The sequence below is a fragment of the Larus michahellis genome, chromosome 3 (genome assembly GCF_964199755.1).
Source record: "Larus michahellis chromosome 3, bLarMic1.1, whole genome shotgun sequence".
In the NCBI taxonomy this organism is placed as follows: domain Eukaryota; kingdom Metazoa; phylum Chordata; class Aves; order Charadriiformes; family Laridae; genus Larus; species Larus michahellis.
Window position 1 is genome coordinate 93614521 of NC_133898.1, and position 20160 is coordinate 93634680.

Genomic DNA, 20160 nt, shown 5'->3' on the forward strand with positions numbered 1-20160 from the left:
GCCTCTTCTCCCAGGTGAATAATGACAGGACCAGAGGAAATGGTCTGAAGGTGCAGCAGGGGAGGTTTAGATTAGATATTAGGAAGAATGACTTTACTGAAAGAGTGGTCAGGCACTGGGACAGCCTGCCCAGGGAGGTGGTTGAGTCACCATCCCTAGAGGTGTTTAAGAAACGTCTAGATGTGGCACTTCAGGGCGTGCTCTAGTGGCAGAGATTGTAGGTTGTTTGGTTAGACTTGATGATCTTAAGGGTCCTTTCCAACCATGAAGATTCTGTGATTCTGTCTTCCTGGTACTCTGGTATGTAATTTGGTTGGTTGGGTTTTTTTTTATTCAAGAAAACCTATTATAATGCCCTTACCAAACGACTTATATTATTTCCTTATCTTTCATAGAATATATATATATTATATTATATGAAATAGAATATATTCTATGAAAGATATATATATATATAAAATATTGTATGAAATAGAATATATTCTATGAAAGATAAGGAAATAATATAAGTATATAAGAATACATAGCATTGTGAGAAGTTGTATCATGAAATGTTGGTACTTTTTTTATTTCTTTCTTGGGATGTTGAATACATTTGGGAAGTTAAAGCAAAAAGAATGTATAGCCTCTTTTTCTAACTTTACCTTCCCCCTTCTTTTGAAAGAGTTTGGGAGTTTGTATCTCGCCGTCTGAATAGCTGCACAGGTATCGTGTCAAGTCTGTTAGTTCGTCTGTGGATTTCCGCGTGAAAGACTTTCTTTTTGGATTTAGGGAGTGTCACTTGATCCAGGAAAGATGCTTGTTACACATCGTAGAAAACATATTACAACTTAGGACAGCTGCTGTCTGGCCTAGATGAGTCTTCATACTGCTATTTGAACAACGGTGCGATAACATCCTTTGGTAGGAACCAGTAGAAAAATCCCTGCTGTGCGTGGCAAGCATTGAAGTCCTACGGTGAGACTGTGTTGAGGCTTGGCAGACTGAAAGGGGCACATCTTTAGATTGCTGTTTTTTCTGAGCCCTTTTCATAGAATGAATGAATTTTTAATAATGCTAAAAGAGAAAGGCAGTGGACTTAGAAGACAAATACAAATGTGACTGAAGATGATGTTTCTACTTAAAAGACTCAGAGCTTCACACACAGAACCACAGAACTCATTTAAATTCTTTCTCAGTATGGGGTATTTAAAATTTTTCCTTTTTAAAAGAAGGAGGGAAATATCAGTGAGCTGTGTGCGGTGTTAGTATTTTAGGATTATGGAGATGGAGGCAGACCAGAGCAGTTTCTGGTTTATGCTGCCTTGTGTTGTTCCTGCACAGCACCCTTCCCAGCAGCAGATCGCCAGCGTACAAAAGCTGGCTAAGCCAGGGCTGGAAATGGAAATGTCAGAAGACAGACTCTGCGCTTCGGGAAGATCTGATAGTCCGAGCAGCTCTGCACTGACGGGTCATCTCTCCGGTGTCAGGAGAGAGGCAAGACAGAAAAACCACACAAATCCACAATTGAGACTTCTGCATTTTGGCTCCATCCTCTTCTCTCTGCTGACAAAAACTCTGTGATTTCTTATTCCGGCTATAGGCATTCGGGGGCGGATGTCTGGAAGCTTGTACTAAATGGACTGGCAACCCCTTAGTTTGAGGTTAAGCATGCACAAAACTGAATTGTTTCTTCCTTCCTGCATGTCATTGCTTGCCCCGTTTGCAGGGCACAGAGGAAAGCTAGCCGTGCTCTTGCTGCCGCCTCTCTACTCTGTGGAGAGCAGAACTTAAGAATTTGCCAATCTGGGGAGAAAAAATACTGTCTAAAGCACCGAGGAAAAAATACTATCTAAAGCACTGTCCTCTAAATTATTGGAGTTTTGTAACCAAATCAACTGGCTGGCCTTGAAATCTCAGACAGGGTTTTTAGGTAGGTGTTACGTAGCTCCTGTAGGATCACTGAATTATCAATTAAAATACATTTCTGACAATCAATTTAAAACATGTATTAAAAAAAGCCCTCACCATAGAATTTCTTTTATAAGCATTTCCCAAGCAAAAATCTCTATGTACATAGCTGTTTTTTTTTTTTGGTAAACCACAGAATTTAATATTTCATTCTTAGTTAATATACTAGAGAAATATTTACTTGGAGACATGATTCATTCTGACTAATGGGATCAAGCTAATTCAGACCAAAGCTGAATAAAGAAATAAATTTAAATGTGTTTGGGGTTTGGTTTGGGGTTTTGTTTTTTTTTGTTTTTTTTTTGTTTTTTTTTTGTTTTGTTTTGTTTTGTTTGTTTTTAGAGTGTGAAATGAAGGGCAGACAGAATTTTAGTTAGGGCAGAAGTGAATCTGACCTAAGCTGACCCATCTGGCTAGCACTCGTCTCACTAGCCAGAGGCTCGGAAAGCATTGCAGTGGGTGACATCAGCTTACTGTTTGAGTATTCCTTTGTAACTAAATAAGTGAGAGATGATTGTTAATGTCAGTAGAAAATGGGACTTTGACTCCTTGGTGTTGCATCAATAAGTGTTTCCACAGCTCTGCCATTATCTTAATTTTAAAATGTTGAAGTACCTCTTCGAAAATGAATCAAGTGTAAAACTGTATAAAGAAGTAATCGGTTTCATGCAGGATTTTGGTTATTTGTTTTGATAAAAAAAATGAAAGAATATCAACATTTTTCTCCAGGAAGATGTCAGCCTGGCCTCTCAGCTGTTAAGCACAGTGGAAAACATTGGAGGTCACCTTTCCTAAGAGATCTGCCCAGATCAGCAGATCCTGGAGGCGCTCAGAGCTACCAGCCTGCCACAGCCTGAAGAATGAGCTGGTCATAGGGAGTGATTTCATTTTTCATGGTAGCCCAGGGCAGTCTCCTGGAGGTTGGATTTTAAGACCAGATTGAAAAACCGGCTTCCTCAATAGCAGCCTGATAAGCTGTTGAGGAACCAACTGAAGAAGCAGCATGGGATCGGATAGTTGCCCATGGCACCCATTCCCAGCTGCCCAGGAATCCTGCCTCCAAGTCTGGCTCTGTCGAACGCTTCAATTTCAACCAACCAGCCAATTAGAATGAAAAGTGGCTTTTATTTATAGTATTTTGAGTTATACCTAGCAACAAGCTTTTGGCCTGAAAGTCATAAATGCATTTTTTTTCTTGGGTGACTAAAAGGAAAAATTAATATAGTTCCCTTGAAAGTGTTAAGCAAAACACCCGCTTTAAAATGAGATGCATCTAAACCGTGTGTGTAGACTGTGGGGACATCTGCTGGGGTGCTGGGAAGTGGCAGACTTCAAAATGCGTATTGACGGTGGAATGATTCGAGCATGTGTATGCCAAAAATTGTTAATATTGCAGCATTTTCTCGAGGCTAAGAATTTCACATTTTACCCGCAAAGGAAACCAGGTGCCCGTATCGCAGTATTTCCATGGTAATCGCTGTAGGAGAACACTTAAGACCCGTATAAGCACATCCAGCCATAACCCTCCTAATTTAAAAACTCTGTATTTTGGTCATGTAAAAAAAAAAAATCCGTGGAAGAGGAGAAATCTCTGGAAATTCCTTGTAATCACGGGTGAGCCAAGAGAAGCTGGCGTCCTGTGAGGCCGACCAGCTCTGTCAGCCCCGACCACATAACAGCCTTCCTTGGCTTCCTGTGGTACCCTCGGGATGGAAATGCTTTTCTTGCAGCTGAAATGAAAAATGGCCTTCCCTCCTGTCTACCAGCCCTTGTGGTGGCCGGCCGAGGACCAGCAGAGGAGCTTCGGTGATGGGACTGGCACAGCCCCACATTGCCACGTGGCCGAATCGTGGTCTGAAATGTAGCATCAGATTTCTCATTTTTATTAAAATTATGCAAAAATGCCATTATAAAACTAATCCTGTCTTGAATTCAGTAATGGACACGGCCATAAATTGAACCAAAATTGTCAAATTCATAGACTTTGTTGGAATCACGGGCTGAATTCTGTCCTAATACTTCAGTATAGTCTTAATTAACTTGCTAAGATTAAGGGAACTTTCATCTTATCAGTTGGAAAAGATGTGGCTAGGGAGGTGATACATATATCTGTTCTGGCTATTGGGTCTAAATTACGTTTAGCATTTCATTTTCCTCGTGTACTTCCCCTATGTATCTGTGTCATCTGCTTCTTGCTCTCTGAAATTGTAAGGTGTTTGAGGGGCTGGCACCGTCTTCTAGATTTGTGTTTGAAAGGTGCCTTTGCAGTGATGTTTTCTGGATGAAACGAGGGGTGGAGGTGTATGCATTTTAAACTCTTCTGCTGAAACTTTCAGATGCCTGCGTACAGACAGAGGTCCACGTATTTAGGCAATTAATGTAATTTTCACAAATTCTGGCCCCTTCTTGCCCCACACTCCACGTTACTTACACTGAGCTCAAATCCTGTTTGCAGCCCAGTCAATGTCGATGATACTCCGAAGTCCTTTTCCCTACATCTGTCATATTCCATTTGGAAACCTTGCTGGGCATCGATGGGTGGAAATTGCCAGTATAGATCAGGGCGAAAGTTGTTTCACAGCTGAGTCAATTTTGTTAATGCAAAAACAGTGCACCAGACATCTGGTTAGAATTAGTTTTATTCCATCCTTAAGAATGAATGACTTAAATATGAAAAATGTGGAGCAAAATATAGGCTCCCCGATAGTCTATATACTCCCCCCATATAGTCTCTATACTTTTAGACAAGAGCAAAGCCGAAATAGCCAGAAGAAACTAATTTTGTTTTGCTAAGTTACGAATCCCCCACGTGCACCCTGGTGCATCCGTACTGTTTGCTATATCAATATTTTTATGCTTTATCATTAGCAACTTTAAGTGTTTGACCAAATGTTAAGAGGTAGAACAGCTTTAAGAATGCTTCAAAGAAGAAATCAATGATGCTTTCATATAATTGTTAATACTGTGGTGTTCTACAGCTGTTATGAATTTAAAGTAAAAATGTTGAATTTAATTTACCTACTGCTTAGAGAAATAATTAGTCCTAGATTATCCTAAATGTGTTAGCTGTACACAGTGTAACTGTGTCTATTACAGTATCTGGTGATAGACGCAAAAGTAGAAATGAAAATAGGACATGTTAAACCAGATACTTTGTACACTGATTATCCCAGGATATTAGGTTCCATTAAACTTTCAATAACTATTCTTTTTTTTTTTCCTTATTCAGGGGCGTGCCTCATTAACATCTGAGAAGGAACGTTTTGCCCATGAACATGGTGAAATGAAAAATCTACAAGATATTGTTAAAGATATAAAACCATCCGTGCTAATAGGTAATTTCTTTTACTTTAAAGCAATGACCTTATTCTTTGTTGGAAAAAAAAAACGGGGATGTGGCTTTGTCTGAAGACAGGATCGAGTTCCTCTGAACAGAGTTTACCTTTGTGTGTTTTTAGAAAACACTAGGTGCACAATGGACTCTATTAAGCAACTGAACAAATAGTAACTATCCAAGCATGTAACACTGCTTTCACTCCAAGCCATCCATTTTACAGGGGGAATAATCCGAGTTGGTTTAAACATCTGATGGAGAACCTTATCACCTTCCTAAATTACTTCTGATTTAATGTGGATGGTGTAATACAAACAACCTCCAACTTAGACTGAGAAAATTCAGCTAAGTGCGTGTAAAGCTGTGCAAATATGAGCATGATGTAGCTGTGAACCTTCTTTCCCCTCATATTTAGGTCCTTAGCCACCAGCCCTTTGTGCAGACCAAAACACAGATTTTACAAAGACTTTTTCTTTTTTAAAAGATGCAGGATTTGGGATCTCTGTAAAGGAGTGCTCAGCTCTCTGCAGTTTGGTTATTATATTCCCGTGACAGTTTCAGGAATGAACTGCAAGTCCTCTTAAATATTTTTTTTTTAATATGTAAGACTTGAAATTTCTATCTGGCTAGTAAAATCATTCATCAGATGCTGGGAAATCTGAAATGCCACAGTGAAAATTATCCTACATTTTAAGAGCTACCTTTTCAACTATGCCTAGACCACATGGTCCTAAAATCTGCTTTTGACAATGATCATGATTGAGGTAAATAAAGCTTCTCTTTTTCTATGCTCCATAAAGATATGACTGCCAGAGAGAGACCATGTAGTCTAGAAAATTTATTTAGTAGAAATCAAGGCTGAAAAAGCTAGTGGAACAGAAGAATAGATCGAATGATCTGTAATATTTATCTAGATAAAGGTGTGTGGATGCTTAGGGAATGTTTGCTGTCACGAAATAAGGATTTTTACAGTGTGTTGTTTCTATATCTAAATCTACGTGGCACTTTCCCTCGAGGTCACTTTCTCCTAAGCCATACTGCATAATGAAGGCTCTTCCAACAGAAACAACAAGGAAAATTAATATTGGGTTTTTTTCGGTTTGGAGGACTAGTCATTCTGTATCTTCCCCCGTGGCAGCAGGAGTCATAGGGATGATGTACTCCTTCTCCCAGTGTTTTACTTTGTCTCAGCAAATCCTCATATACATTTTATCGCCTGCGATGGCTCAAGGGAAAGTCTTAGTTTAGCTTGACCAAATATAAGAAATTGCAATTTTAAAATGAAATAAGTCAGTGAGGTTGTGCAGAGCATTTTGTTTTAACTTTATAGCTGAAGGTAGTTGTCATTCTTACTATTGGCTATCCAGAAGCAGTTTTAGAAGATATTAAACTGATATAAAAGATATTTGGTAACTGCAGACTTAACCAGAAACTAAGGGGTGTAACAGGCTCTTATGCAAGTGGGTCAAAATCATGACTGCAATAACTCTTCATCAAACATACAGTGGCCCAGCTGGTCTAGCAGAGCGTTTGCATCAAAGCATCCGTGTCCATTCACAGAAGGTGAAGTACAGAGAGCTCAGAGTTGCAAAAAAATAGTTGTATGTGACAGAAATGTTTGAGCAAGAGATGTTTAAACTTTGAAAGAAGTCACTGATTTGCATCGAGTTACCTCTTTTGTTACCCATGGGATCAGAATAAAGGATATTTGCCCAGACGCAAACGCAAATGGCTCTTAGACATTATTTGGCCCACATTAAGCAGCTAAAGAGCCTGTCGTAGGGTGCTTGGGCTTTCAGTAGACCTCTTGGGAAAGCTCAATTTAAAACAATTCAGGGAATTTCAGTGGGGCACCCGCCTCTGCCCACTGAGGGCAGAGACTGAGCTTGAAGATGTCTCTGTAAGATGATACCATGCTTTGTGTAGAAGCAGTCAGAAAATACTCTGAGGCACCTTTATGAAATGTTAGTCCTGTGTGTGACCTTCTAGCCAGTTCTGCGAGGTGAGGACCCCTTTCACCTCCCTCCAAGTACCTTGTGCTCTCCTTGGGCGGACGCCAGCCTGTCCTTTTAGAGTGGGCAATGTTGGCATGCTCACTGTGACGAGACATTAGACTACTGACCCAAGAGAGATCCTCTCCTGGCCCAGGTTTGAATCCATTCCTACTCCCCCAAGAGAGGGAACAACAGCTTTTTTCCTACTGTTGAAACTCGGACGTTGCATGGAAAGCAGACCAGGCACTGGGGGCTCTGAGCAAGAAGGAGGCTACCTTCTCTACAAGCCAAACGATAGAGGCCTCCCTGGACATAAAGATTTACTTAAGTTTACTCCAAGGTCTGTTTATCTGTTTTTCACTGAAGGCGTGGAGAGCAAGGACCTGGTCCTTGGATTCCCAAATCTTGTAGGTTAGGCAGAAATACAGGGGTATTGGCATCTCAAAAACATCACCCCCCTCCCTTTTTGGCTGTGAGTACAGAATGGCGAATAGAAAAGCATCACTGGTGGGATGGAAAGGAATGTATTAAAAAAAAATGTTGCTGTCAGGGAAGCCTTAGACTCAAAAATGGGATTATTCTTCATCTGAGGCTGGAGATGACAGAATGATCAGCTCTAGAAGGCAGAGACTTTACTCGTCATGTCAGAAAAAAATGAAATCTGATACACTGGATTTGGGAGAAACTGTCCAGTCTGTTGCACGAGCCTTTAGGAGAGAGAGTTGTACCTTCGTACTCCTTATTGGCCTTACCTGCCAATTAGGCGATACATTTCTAATTTATATAAAGTGCCTAAGAAAAATGAAATGAGAAATTCACCAAACTGTACAGGGTTGAATAGATTCTGCCTTGTGTTAGCGATAATACTGAAGGTTCACTATTGCAAAATCTTTTATACAAAACTTTATTTTAACCACCTTATGAAAAAGGTTGAATTCCATTGTAAAAAGGGAGGTATGCCATCAAAAGAGCTCTGTTCCTTTAAAAGTGACCTTGAACTGATGGCATTTGTCTGCTTGTTATGTGTGTTTCTCTTCTTTAGGAGTTGCTGCAATTGGTGGTGCTTTTACTAAAGAAATTCTGCAGGATATGGCTGCTCTAAACAAACGTCCCGTTATTTTTGCTCTCAGCAATCCTACCAGCAAAGCAGAATGCACTGCTGAGCAGTGCTACAAATATACAGAGGTAACAAAAGATTAACATTTCTCCAGTATGTACGTAGTGAAAACTAAGTGTGAAATGAAATTTAAAATGGGAGGAAGACAGAGGGTGGAGTAGCAACTGCTAATTATATCTCTGTGTGTAAGTAAAATGAGTTAAACTAAGTAACATATTTTTCAGATTTTATCAAGACGATTTCACTGAAGTCAATACATGCATGCACCCTCAAAAAACATTTAATAGTTTTTATTGGTGTTGGGCATGACTCATAGTCTTGGTTATAACTGAAGCATCAGTAACGGTCAATCATTAAAGCCTCATGCCTGTTTTTGAACTGTACCACTTTGTGTTATATACACACACAGTGGGCTGCTTTTCATTTAAGATTTTATAAATACTCTTTAGGGTAAGAAAATACTTCAGTACAGAAAATAGAATCTTTAAAATAATTCTTTATTAAGAACTGGGGTGATTGACTCCTTTTACAAAGATTTCTATTACGGAGGCATGGGTGAAAATTAAGGGAACCGCGCTTGCTTATTTATTATTGTATTATAGAAGTGCTAATAAACATGTTATGCTGTAATTTAGTCCAGAATGTGAAATGTAGGAGTACTTGACTGTATGTGTTTCATAGTGGATTGTGTTTGGATTTCTTGTCAAATACAGGGCAGTTTGAATGAAAGTTTCACAATGTTTAAAAGACAAATTTAGCGTGCCCGCTCCCCACTGCACAATGCACAATTACAGCGCAGTGCGAGAGCCAGGGAAGCTGCCTGCATGAAGGGCTGGTTATAGCGGGTAATGACATCTGGTAAGCAGGGCAAAAGACACACTGAAGTATTTGATCCATCACCAAAACATATAATAAGCCAGCCATGATAGTACTGCATGACACCAAACCAAACAGAATATTCTTCTGAAGAGCTGAATAGCAACAGTGGCATATTTTAAAATGCACGTTTCCAGTTCTCTAAAATGGGCATAGATATTTCTGATACAAAGCGCCTCTGAAGTATTTAACAGTGACATTTGTCACTTTAGCAGTGCTAGCGTAAATAAAGGCTGGCTTTTCTTCCCCACCTAAATTTACTGCTTAAATTGGAGGGTGCTCCTTCCTTTGCAAGGCAAGAGCCAGGGGCCTTTGGGCTGCGGGCTTTCTTTGGGCTGCCCTTTGGGCTGTCACTCCCCTCATTCCTCCAAAACTGCATGGCCTGCTGTAGAAATTACCTCTCTCTCCCAGGAATGATCTGGGGAGATCCTGTATAGTCATCCTGCAGGGGTGTCACCTCTGAGGTGCCTCTTCTGCCGCCCCTGAATGGCCCTTCAATGCCGGCATCTGCTCCCATCGGGGTGTTCCTCGTCCCAGGGGAGCAGTGAGACCCCGTCAGACTTGCAGCTCCCTGATGGCCCATCCCTTGGTACTCCCATGGTATCGCAGCTCCGAATGTGCGTCCTACTGAATGACGCCAGGCCGAATATTCCTCTTAGCTCATGTTAAGCCGTTAGCAACATGAGCCCTGTCACCACGTCTGGGACACCCCGCAGGCTTCTGTTCCCCCCCGCAGCTGACTGCTGTGTGCCAGCATGGAGCTACGCCTGTGGTTGGGTCCTGGGAAGAGATTTAAAGGTCCCATGTGAACTGCAACGTAAAATGCATTAGAGCCAGTTCTCTTGTCCTCAGGACAAGTGATACGGTGTAACCTGTGTCTGTACAGCTAAATTCTCTAACTCCCCAAAACAGGCTGGCTCTTCCATGCTGCCTGCTGGGACCAGTGTGTGTGTGGTGCCTGGGCCCTGGTGGCAACACTGATACTTGGCACCACCCAAAAATCTGCTGGGAAACATCCTAGTGGTTTTATCAGTATTGGACAATCACACACAGGTGCCTGAGTTGGTGCCCTCACCCTGCTCGGTATATTATAACGAGGGGAGCCACAAGGTCCCAGAAGAGGAGGTCCCATCACCAACTTGTGCTATAGGTTGCACTGTGGGATGATGTTCCTGGGACAGAGCTTGCACCTCTGTCGTTCTGTTGAGCCGTGGAGTGGGTGCCGCCACCTGAAGAGGGGAGATTGAGAGGAACAGGGCTCTGCTTGTCTCCACAGCTCCTCAGAAGATGACACATCCAAAAGTGCAACATTTTGTGGCCTTGGTGTCATTTTTGTGTATGATCTGCTGCTGGGGAAAAAATCTAGCAACATCACCTGTTGTTACCAGGACAGCATTGTCCACTTGGAGTTCTCCAGCTCCAGGTGTATACCTTCTTCCCATGTACCCTTCTTCTGGCACGGACTCACAAAATGAATAACGAGTGCTGGATTTCACTTTCTCCTTCTCTAAATTGTGCTGATAGCTCTTACCTGAATAAGGCAGCTGTTTCTCTCTGACATCAGATAGTCACAGAGAATTGCCAGTGATCTCCAGGATCAGCATCCTGATGCTCTGGAGACATAGTTAAGTAGCTCTAACACCCTCTCAGAAGAGATATTAAATAGATGTAACCCAGCTTCCACAGTGGTAAATATTTAAAGGGATGTGTGAAATATTTCAACAGCATCCTCATGACTAACGTGCTTTCTTTGCCTTTCTTGTTACAATTTAGGGACGTGGCATTTTTGCCAGCGGAAGTCCTTTTGATCCTGTCACTCTACCAAACGGACAAACTCTCTATCCTGGACAGGGTAACAATTCCTATGTGTTCCCAGGAGTTGCCCTTGGCGTTATTTCATGTGGACTGAAACATATTGGCGAGGACGTGTTCCTCACAACTGCTGAGGTACTCTATTAAAAATTATTTATATTCCTTTAATTTAGTAACTTGGTAATAATGAACAATTAAACAGAAATAGTTAAACATTATCTTTTAAATTAGAAACTTAGTGCTTTCTGTGTAAGGTCTTTATTTGCAAGGTATGTTGATTTTTATAAGCTCTATTTGAACAAGTTGTTTTTAAAAAGTTAATACTTGGTCCAAAGGTCATCTGATATAAACTTCACCTTCTGTTGGCAAGGAGAAAAGAGAAAATTTCAGTGCTGTATTATCACAGGTGAATGCACGTATGTACAGTTTGCAGACAGGTGCACATAGGCTTGATTTTAGATTGAAAATAACTACATTTTGATGCTGGTAGCTTTGTAGCTGGTGACTTTTGTGGGTGTTTTGCTTGCAAAAATTATAATTTCTTTTAGCCTATTAGCTTTTTAGGTATTTCTGAGTAGAGCTGTTGGCATTGTTTTTTGTGTATCTCCCTTGTCAACAGCTGGTGAAAGTCTTCTATTGCCTTGTGGTTCCTGGGACCACAGTTTGACACAACTGTGTTATTCTTCCCGTTTTCTTTCTTATCCTTTTCTGCATTGGTTCTTTTCTTTCTTCAGGCAATTTTTTATGATCTTTGTTCTGATGTTATCCAACATGTGGTCCCTCCTCTACGTCCACTCAGTGGGCAAGAGATGAACAGAGAGCAAACAATTTTGGTTCTAGGAGTCATTCACCACCTACTTCCAGTGATTGTTCAAAAATCTGACATCCACTGTTTTACAGTAGGACATCATAGCCGCACAGGATTGGTTCTTCAACATGTATGGGAGAAGAATCTGGCCTTTATTTTTTTAGAAACCCTTGTTCAAACAAAATAAATTACCAGCAGTTGTTGAAATTAAATACTTACATTTAGGGCAACGAAGCTGGTGAGGGGTCTGGAGAACAAGTCTTATGAGGGGCGGCTGAGGGAGCTGGGGTTGTTTAGCCTGGAAAAAAGGAGGCTGAGGGGAGACCTCATCGCTCTCTACAACTGCCTAAAGGAGGTGTGGGTCGGTCTCTTCTCCCAAGTAACGGGCAATAGGACAAGAGGAAACAGCCTCAAGTTGCACCACGGGGGTTTAGACTGGATATTAGGAAAATTTTTTACACTGAAAGGGTTGTTAAGCATTGGAACAGGCTGCCCAGGGAAGTGGCTGAGTCACCATCCCTGGAGATTTTTAAAAGACGGGTAGACATGGTGCTTAGAGATATGGTTTAGTGATGGTTTTTGTCAGAGTTAGGGTGCTGGTTGGGCTAGATGATCTGAAAGGTCTCTTCCAACCTATGCAATTCTATAATCCTATGATTTTGTAATTTATTTTTTTTAAAAACAGTAAGTCAGTCTTTCTGTACTTGTTTCTCATGTAAGAAAATTGTAACTTTCTGTGCTTTTCTGGGTTCAGCATTTTTGCTCCTCATCCACTACAGTGTCACAGCACGCTTACTGCTCCTTCCTCGGACCCTTTCCATCTCACCCCCTTCCTGGCCCTGTCCTGGAGTTCTTGTCTCCTATGTCTCCTCTATTGGTTCTGCTCTTGGCTGGCACCAAAAGCAACATAATGAGCCTCACAGGACTCAGCTTCCTTCTGTTGAGTGATGTGATACCCAGTGATTCTCAAGATCCTGGCTGCTCTGCTCCCAGGAATGTGCTTTCCAGCTCATCCTGCTCAGAGAGAGCCCAGGCTCAGTTCAGACAGTGATTAAAGAGCCCTAAGCAGCACATGATGGTCTGACCATCCATGTAAAGTCATTACAAGCCTGATGCTTTTGGGGTTTTTTTTAAAGGGTATGGAAATAAGGAAGAAGGCCGGACTCAGTTTACCAAGTTAGATCTAATTAACCTAGATGCGCTTCAGCGATAATTCCTACCCAGTCCAGTTCATATAAATTACAATCCACAGAACTTCACAGAAGTGCAGCATCCTCATCTTCAAAGAAGCTGCGTAAGCACGCTTGGAAATATATGGGAAGTGTACGCAGCACACAGAGGAAGCCTCAAAGCAACGCAGTTAGCAACTATTAGTGAACAATTTAAAGAAAAAAAAAAAAAGAAGAGAAAAAAGTTGCCCCAATTAGCAGAAGTGAGAATGCCTGACTCAACTCTTGCAACTCCTCTAAAGGATATTGCATTCCAGGATTCTTGCTGCTTGTGTCCTCTTCATGGATTAAAGGAAAGATGGCCCTTTACTATCGCTCAGAGGCAACCGATAGCCAACATGATCCTATGACCAGCTGTATGTGATAAGAAGCTTTTTTAAAGGGTGAGCACTTGTGTGCTGCCCTTGCTGGATTTCTGAAGGGTTTTTTTAATGTGCGTACTATGGCATCTTTAAAAAAGTTTGCCATCAGCTTGCCCTCTATGAGAAAGATATTCACAATTTCCATCTTTAAAATTAGTAAAAAGCCCAGACTGTCTCCACTGGCTTTAACCATCTTAGGAGGGCAATGATCCATCTCTTAAGTCTTTGGATAATTATATCCTCCCTTTAAATCCTTCCCTGTAATTTCAGTTGGATACGGTGTTCCTCACTTGCTGGTCTGAACTGCTGTGTTAAACAGTTGTCTTATTTCATTCTAGAAGTTGCTTCATTTTGGTTTGGGTGAAATGGTTCCTATATATAGAGTGCTGATGGATGAAAGGTGACACATATGTGGATTGAACGACGTTTCAAGTGGCAGTCTACTAAGTCAGAAAAAAGTCCGTTCTGAACAAAGAAACCTAATCAAAGAAAGAAATGTAACAGTCAGGGAAGTAAAATCAGAAACTGGGAGGAAGCTTTTACAGACTCTCTTGAGGTAGAGGTTCTCTCCTGGCTGCTTTTTTTGGTAAAGGTTTTGCTACATAATTGTCATCCTCTAGTAAAATCCTTAGAAAAGTTTGACGTGTCAAAATGTATTTTTTTTTTTTCTGGCATAGAAAGTCTCTATTGCTGGCAAGATCAATGAGTAGCCACTCGCCTTACGGCCGGAGCTGAGAGCAGTCACGTCTGGTCTCCCTCCTTGTGCGGGCCGCAGCGAGTGGCTGGGGCTCGGTTACCGAGCAAGGTGACGACTGATGGCTTTCAGAGGGGTCTTTGCCAGAAGAGGTGTCAGGGGTGTGAAGGCCGGGAGGGCTCTGTAGGCCCTTAGCTGAAATTACGGTACAAAGCAAAGGCAAAAGTGCTTTTTTTTTGGTTTTCTTGGCTTTTTTAATGGAAGGATAAAATCAAAATAGTTTCATGTGTTTTTTAGAACAGTGGTTAGTATCCTCCGTTTGAAATGGAAGCACCCAAGATGCTGCAAAATTTAAAGCACCCAAACCATGCATTTTAGATAGAAGGACCTTCTCAGATTATAGCAGTAGTTTACCTGAAAAAAGAAAGTATAAAAAACAAGCAGCACAGACTGCAAGCTGCACCTCCTGTCTTCTTCCTTTGCCGCCTCTCCAGTTAGATCTGATAAAAGCCACAAATAGCTTATTGTCACTACAACAAATTCTACTTTCAGTGTTCTTTTCTTCCTGCCAAGTGAAATAGCATGTAACTTTGATTTTGGACAGTAAATCTAAGGTACTGTAAGCTGTAATACCTCTTAATTGCAGGCAATTGCTCTGTGATGACAAGGGACATTACCTGTTCTTCTAAGTCCTATGAAAAACAACAAAAGGGACAGAGAATTATCAACTAATGAAATATTCTTGGCTTGTGTGACCTACAGTTAAGTTACTCCAGAAATAATCCAGTTAAATCCTTTCATTATAGAGAATACGTTCTCCAAAAGCCAAGACGTCCCCAATTGCTTTATGCCATTCGTCCTGTCTTGGCTGCCTTTCATTTAGGTTCTGCCATAAGGCTTTGCTAATTTCTCTATTAAAAACTTGAATTAATTAAAATTTAAGACATGAAAACAGCATACTGCGTTGTACCTAAGATCCAAACAGCTCATTATCATCCTGTGAAAGTAATCAGTAGCAGAAGCTGAGGAACAGAGGATAAATAAGGGGGAAGCATAGACCTTCTGCTGAAATGGCTTCTCAGCTTCTGCACTATATGGCATTCCTGCACTGGAAGTTTTATCCCTACATGGATTTCTATTTCATAAATGAGCCTAGTGGCTTTTAAAACATGTTTATACGTTTGAACATCTTTTGGCAATTAGAGTCACAATTTCATTATGAGTTCTGCAGAAAAAGAAACTCTCCTCTTACAATTTCCTGCTGTCTGATGATTTGGGTTCCCTATAGTGCCATGAGAAATGTTCACCTTCAGTTGTCTTCTGTATTTTCTATTTTCTTTCAGTCTTCTCTTTTATCTCCCAAGTCTATTTAATTATTTTTTGTCTCCTTGTACAAAAAAATAACCTTTTGATCATCCTTGTTATTCTTTATACCCCTCATGATTCCATCCCATTCTTGTTTGAAGTAAGTGGAGCAGAAACGCACGCTCTTCAAAGCGGTGTTACATTGTGGATTTATACATTGGTATAATTACATTTTCTCTGTCACCTCTTATTTTCTTAATAATTCCAAATGTTGATTCATCATTTTCTTCCCCTGCCGCTCAACTGATGTTCTCAAGGATCGTTTTTCAGAGACCACACGAAGAAGTTGTCGTTCTCTTTGAAAATGCCTGTTTCTGTGTTTTTGCAGAGTTTTTAACGCTGTTAGAGGAGTACATCAGAAGGACTAGCATGGCATCTGTATAGTTAAGCTTGTGACCTCTCCCACTTTGGGCCCTGCCCGAATGTTTTGTGGCTTGCCTTCTGTCAACCCCATCGCAAAACAGAAGTACTCTACTCCTGCACCTTTTTTTTTTTTGCAGTGATGCATTACCCTAGCAGCAACTTGCTGTTGATTTCTTCAGATTTCATCTTCCCTGCAGAGCCCCATTAAACTGCTAGCAGCAGAATTCTCATGTTGTAAGCTCCTCTTTACACGTTCAGGTGCACATCTTGTTTCATCAAAGGGCCGCCTGTCATTTTTAAATAACCCACTTGCTATTATGGAAAGCAAAAACTAGATTTTACGTTGTTTTAGCTCCCCCTAGTGGGTTTTTATCGCTGCTGTATTTTCAATATCAGATTAAAATGCAAACAAATAATTTTCCTTTACTTGTTATACTCAACAAGAGTATGATCTCTTACTGCCCTTGTTAGCATTTCCACTCCGAATGGCAAAACTTGCTACAGCTACCAGCACGCTGGGTAGATTGCAGAAGAGAAAGAACACTGTTTCTTTTTGAACCTGGAGTTGCTGCAGTGTTTGCTCTTTAATTCAAACTATTTACCCACTTCTGCCTGGAAGGATGAATTGGTGATAGCCAGGCATCTCTTCTGACGCGGTCCTAGTTGTTTGCCAGCGACGTACACAAGGTCCTACTTCCCACGTGCAGCAGGAACTGTGGGAAGCAGTTTGTGCTCTGTTTCAAGTATCTTCCTGGAATGTTCCCTCCAAAGTGCACTTCTTGCCTGCTCTTTGGGCCATGGTATCGGTTGCATTTCACAGTGTTTCCTGGACTTGCCTGGTGTTTTCAGAACCTCTGGATGGGTCATACATGGCTCCACCAGATGCCACCCAGACCAGAGTTTTCCATCCATCCACAGGCTATCCCTACATGTCACATCATGCAGTAGCACTCCTGGATCAGTCACTGATTTGGTTCTAACCTTTTGTTAGCTAAAGTTGTAATTGCACAAAAATGTATCATTTCTCCTGATGGGAACACTAAAGGTGCCTCTACATTACTCTTCTATTTTGCATCAGAATGGTCTTCTGGAGCACATCTCCCTGGTGTCCCTACACACTCCACCTTGCTCCACAGTGTGGCATGATCTTGGGAGGAGAGGGGGACTGGTTTGCTTTTGGATTAAACTAAACGGAAGGATATACTCCAGGAGCAAGCCTAATGTACTGGACATCAATGGAAACTGCTCATAAACTGTAACAGATTTAAGAAGTATAAGCTTGCACTATACAAAGAACCTCCTTTCCTTGTTACATGTTTCCAGCTGTTCAGAGGGCGACATCCCCTCCTCAGTCATTTCCCTTCTGTCCCAAAGCAAGGTAGAGAAATTTGAAATTTGGATTCTGCTGATGCAAATGTGTCTTAATGTTTTTTAATAATTTGTTTTGAGAACTGTAGTAGAGAATGTTACTGAAGGTAGCTATTAAAATCTGCATAAAGTCAGACCATTTTTAATATATGAAGTTTGTGCGTAGTTTGCTTAGAAGGTATTTAGATTTTGTTCTAACTAGCAGCTCCCCAGAAGGTACAAAGGTGGGTAGTTAAAGAAATGAGACCTTCAAGTCTACTGAAGAGATTACAGAGTAGAAGACAGGTTAGCAAACTGGCATCCACTGATTCTCAGGCTCAGCAAATCCCAATCCGGATCACCCTGAAAGGCTATTTTCTATTTCAGATCCCCAAATGACAAATAAATTCTAGCTAATGATAGCAGAAATATCATTAGACCCAAAGGCGGTCCCAGGACCCTTTGCTTCTTGAAAGGTGTCTGTTGCAGAAATAGAGGAAGCTCTTAAGCAGACAGTGTCAGCAGTGTCTCTCCTCACTCTGCAGAGAATGTCCTCACGCCTCATGGTAATAGAAGGGTTTTTATATGGCCAATCAGCAAAAACCTACTTCTCCAAGTTGCTGTGCTTTCCTGATGTGTTTATTCCTGGAGTCTTGCTAGGACAATGAGGCAGGAATATTCAGGCCATGGAGGAGATGCTCCTCTCAGATGTGCTGTCAGAACTTCTGTATCATTCCTTGTTTCCTCTGGTCAGTCTGGTGAAAAATCAGGCAAAGCGCAAAATAATTTCTCTAGTTATATATACACCATCTTGGTACGGTTGAGATGACAGACCCACTGCAGCCTTCAAGTGGTGAGGACAGATGGCGGGGACAGACATTTTCTTGCAGCAGTGTTTTTTCTGTCTCAGCATTAGACCCTCCATTTCTAAACCTGACTGCAGTGACCAGCAGGGCTTTAAAAGTCCCTGCGTAATCTTAATTTTATTTTACTTTGTTCAGTGGTTGACACACAACAAACCTGCTCAGCCACCAGTAATTTTGTTGAAAGCATTTTACACTTAGGGGTTTCAGCTCTGTTCTCGGCACAGGGTGACTTGACAACTGTCAGAATAATGGGTGCTTCTTTAATTTTAGAAGTCTTTGACACAACTGCAATTGATGGCTGGAATTTCTATCTCGCCGTGAACTACTTGCTAGTTTATGTGTGGCATGGACTTATTCAAGACTTGAATAAGTCTTATTATCCAAGTGAGAAAAGGGCTTAACTCCTTAAATTTCCAGCTCCTAATGATAAGGCTATTGTAAAAAACACTGCCGAGGTGGATTAAGCAGTATCTGCGTGATTTGCCAAAGCGGAGCCATTTCTTTGCTTAACACTAGATCACCGTCTAATAAAGCTACAGCTGCACCTGCATTTCAAGTTAAACACGTCTGCTTTATTTCTAGGTAATAGCCCAGCAAGTTTCAGAGGAGAATTTAAAGGAAGGTCGTCTGTACCCTCCGTTAGTCACTATTCAGCACGTGTCGTTGAAAATTGCTGTGAGGGTAAGTCATTTTGCTTTTTTGTGGCTGCTTTTCTTCCCACGCTCTCTGCATAATTGAGCATTTGCTTTGATCACCTAGCACACCTTCACACAAGTTGAAGATAGTTTACGTCAATCAATCTTGGACAAGTAGGAGTCTCAAAATTAAATTTAAATTCATAAATGTAAATGTAATCCAAATACAAGAAGGAAAGATACGGAACTATAGCAAGTGTTTACGTCTGTAGAGCCCCAGCTGTACTGTCCACCAGTTTAGGAGCAGGTCCCCAGGCGTACAGCCACACGAGCTGCACAGCTGAAGGCGTTTGGCCCTGCATGATTATCAGTTGCCTGTCAAGAGAGCGCGTGTCACCCTGTGTCCAGGCGTATGTCCCATTCGTTCCCATCCTTACTCTGGCCTATCAGAACAACTAACTACAGGGGATGCTTTTTGTTTGTGGCTCAGGTTTGGGTCAGGGGTTGTTCGATTGGTTGGTTTTTACTGGCAAATATAGATGGATTTTCAGTAACTGACCTTAAACCCACAGTTTCTTAAGAAATTCGGCTGTCCTGGAAAGAAGAAGAGGAAGCTTTCAAATAATGTATTTATCCCAGTTCCTCCTTTGTTCTGTCTTTTCGGGGTGGAGAAGCAGCATTTTAGGAGGTTGTTTTGCTGGTCTGTGACCTTTTTTGCTCCAATTATTGTTTTCTGTCTTGGTCACTTTACTGTGAATAATTCCACTTATTGCATATTCTTTTGAAAGAATAACAAGGAGCCCTCACGCATGAAACAGTTCCCTGAGCTTCACTCAGTAATGACTCTGCTCTGTAGATGTCAAAATGTTACCTGGTTTCCTCAGGCGAAATCAAACTGTGTGCCTGTGTGTTTGGCAGGAACACACTGATAGAAATTTCTCCTCTACTTGTGCGTGTTATATAAAATGCACAAAATGAAAACGTCACCAAATGATCCTTTCTGCCTGATCCCTGTTGAACCTTTATTCCTGCAAATACCTATTCTGGCTCATCCAGCCCAAGAGGTTTAGCAATGGCCTCTGTCTTTTCCAGGGGAGGAATACTCTCAACGTTTTTTGGCATACCAAACGCGGGGTATAAATTCAGACCTCATTCAACCATGATAATTATGCACACAGACCTGAACCTGAACCCTTACGTAAACACCCAAAGTGCTGCTCTGTCAAATCAAGTTGGGCTTCAGAGTAATCCTAGAAAGGAATCTAAATATGGCAAATTGGGGTCTCAGCTTCTCACCAAGCTGGAACATTTATGTTTTAAGGAGAGAGCTAAGGAGAGCAGGAAGGAGACCGTCTTCCTTTCATTCAAAGTAGGAGGGTCTGTCTGTTTGCCAAGTGCAGTTTGAAGC

At 41.3% G+C, this 20160-nt stretch overlaps 1 protein-coding gene across 1 annotated transcript in view; it reads left to right on the plus strand.

Annotated features, from left to right (window-relative positions):
- The window catches only part of ME1 (malic enzyme 1), a 183327-nt gene that overhangs the window by 162004 nt on the left and 1163 nt on the right, over positions 1 to 20160 (plus strand). Inside the window, exons 10-13 of the mRNA XM_074581272.1 lie at positions 5180 to 5285; positions 8321 to 8463; positions 11045 to 11218; positions 18700 to 18798. Coding sequence (XP_074437373.1) covers positions 5180 to 5285; positions 8321 to 8463; positions 11045 to 11218; positions 18700 to 18798 — 522 coding nt within the window. The remainder of the gene's footprint in view (positions 1 to 5179; positions 5286 to 8320; positions 8464 to 11044; positions 11219 to 18699; positions 18799 to 20160) is intronic.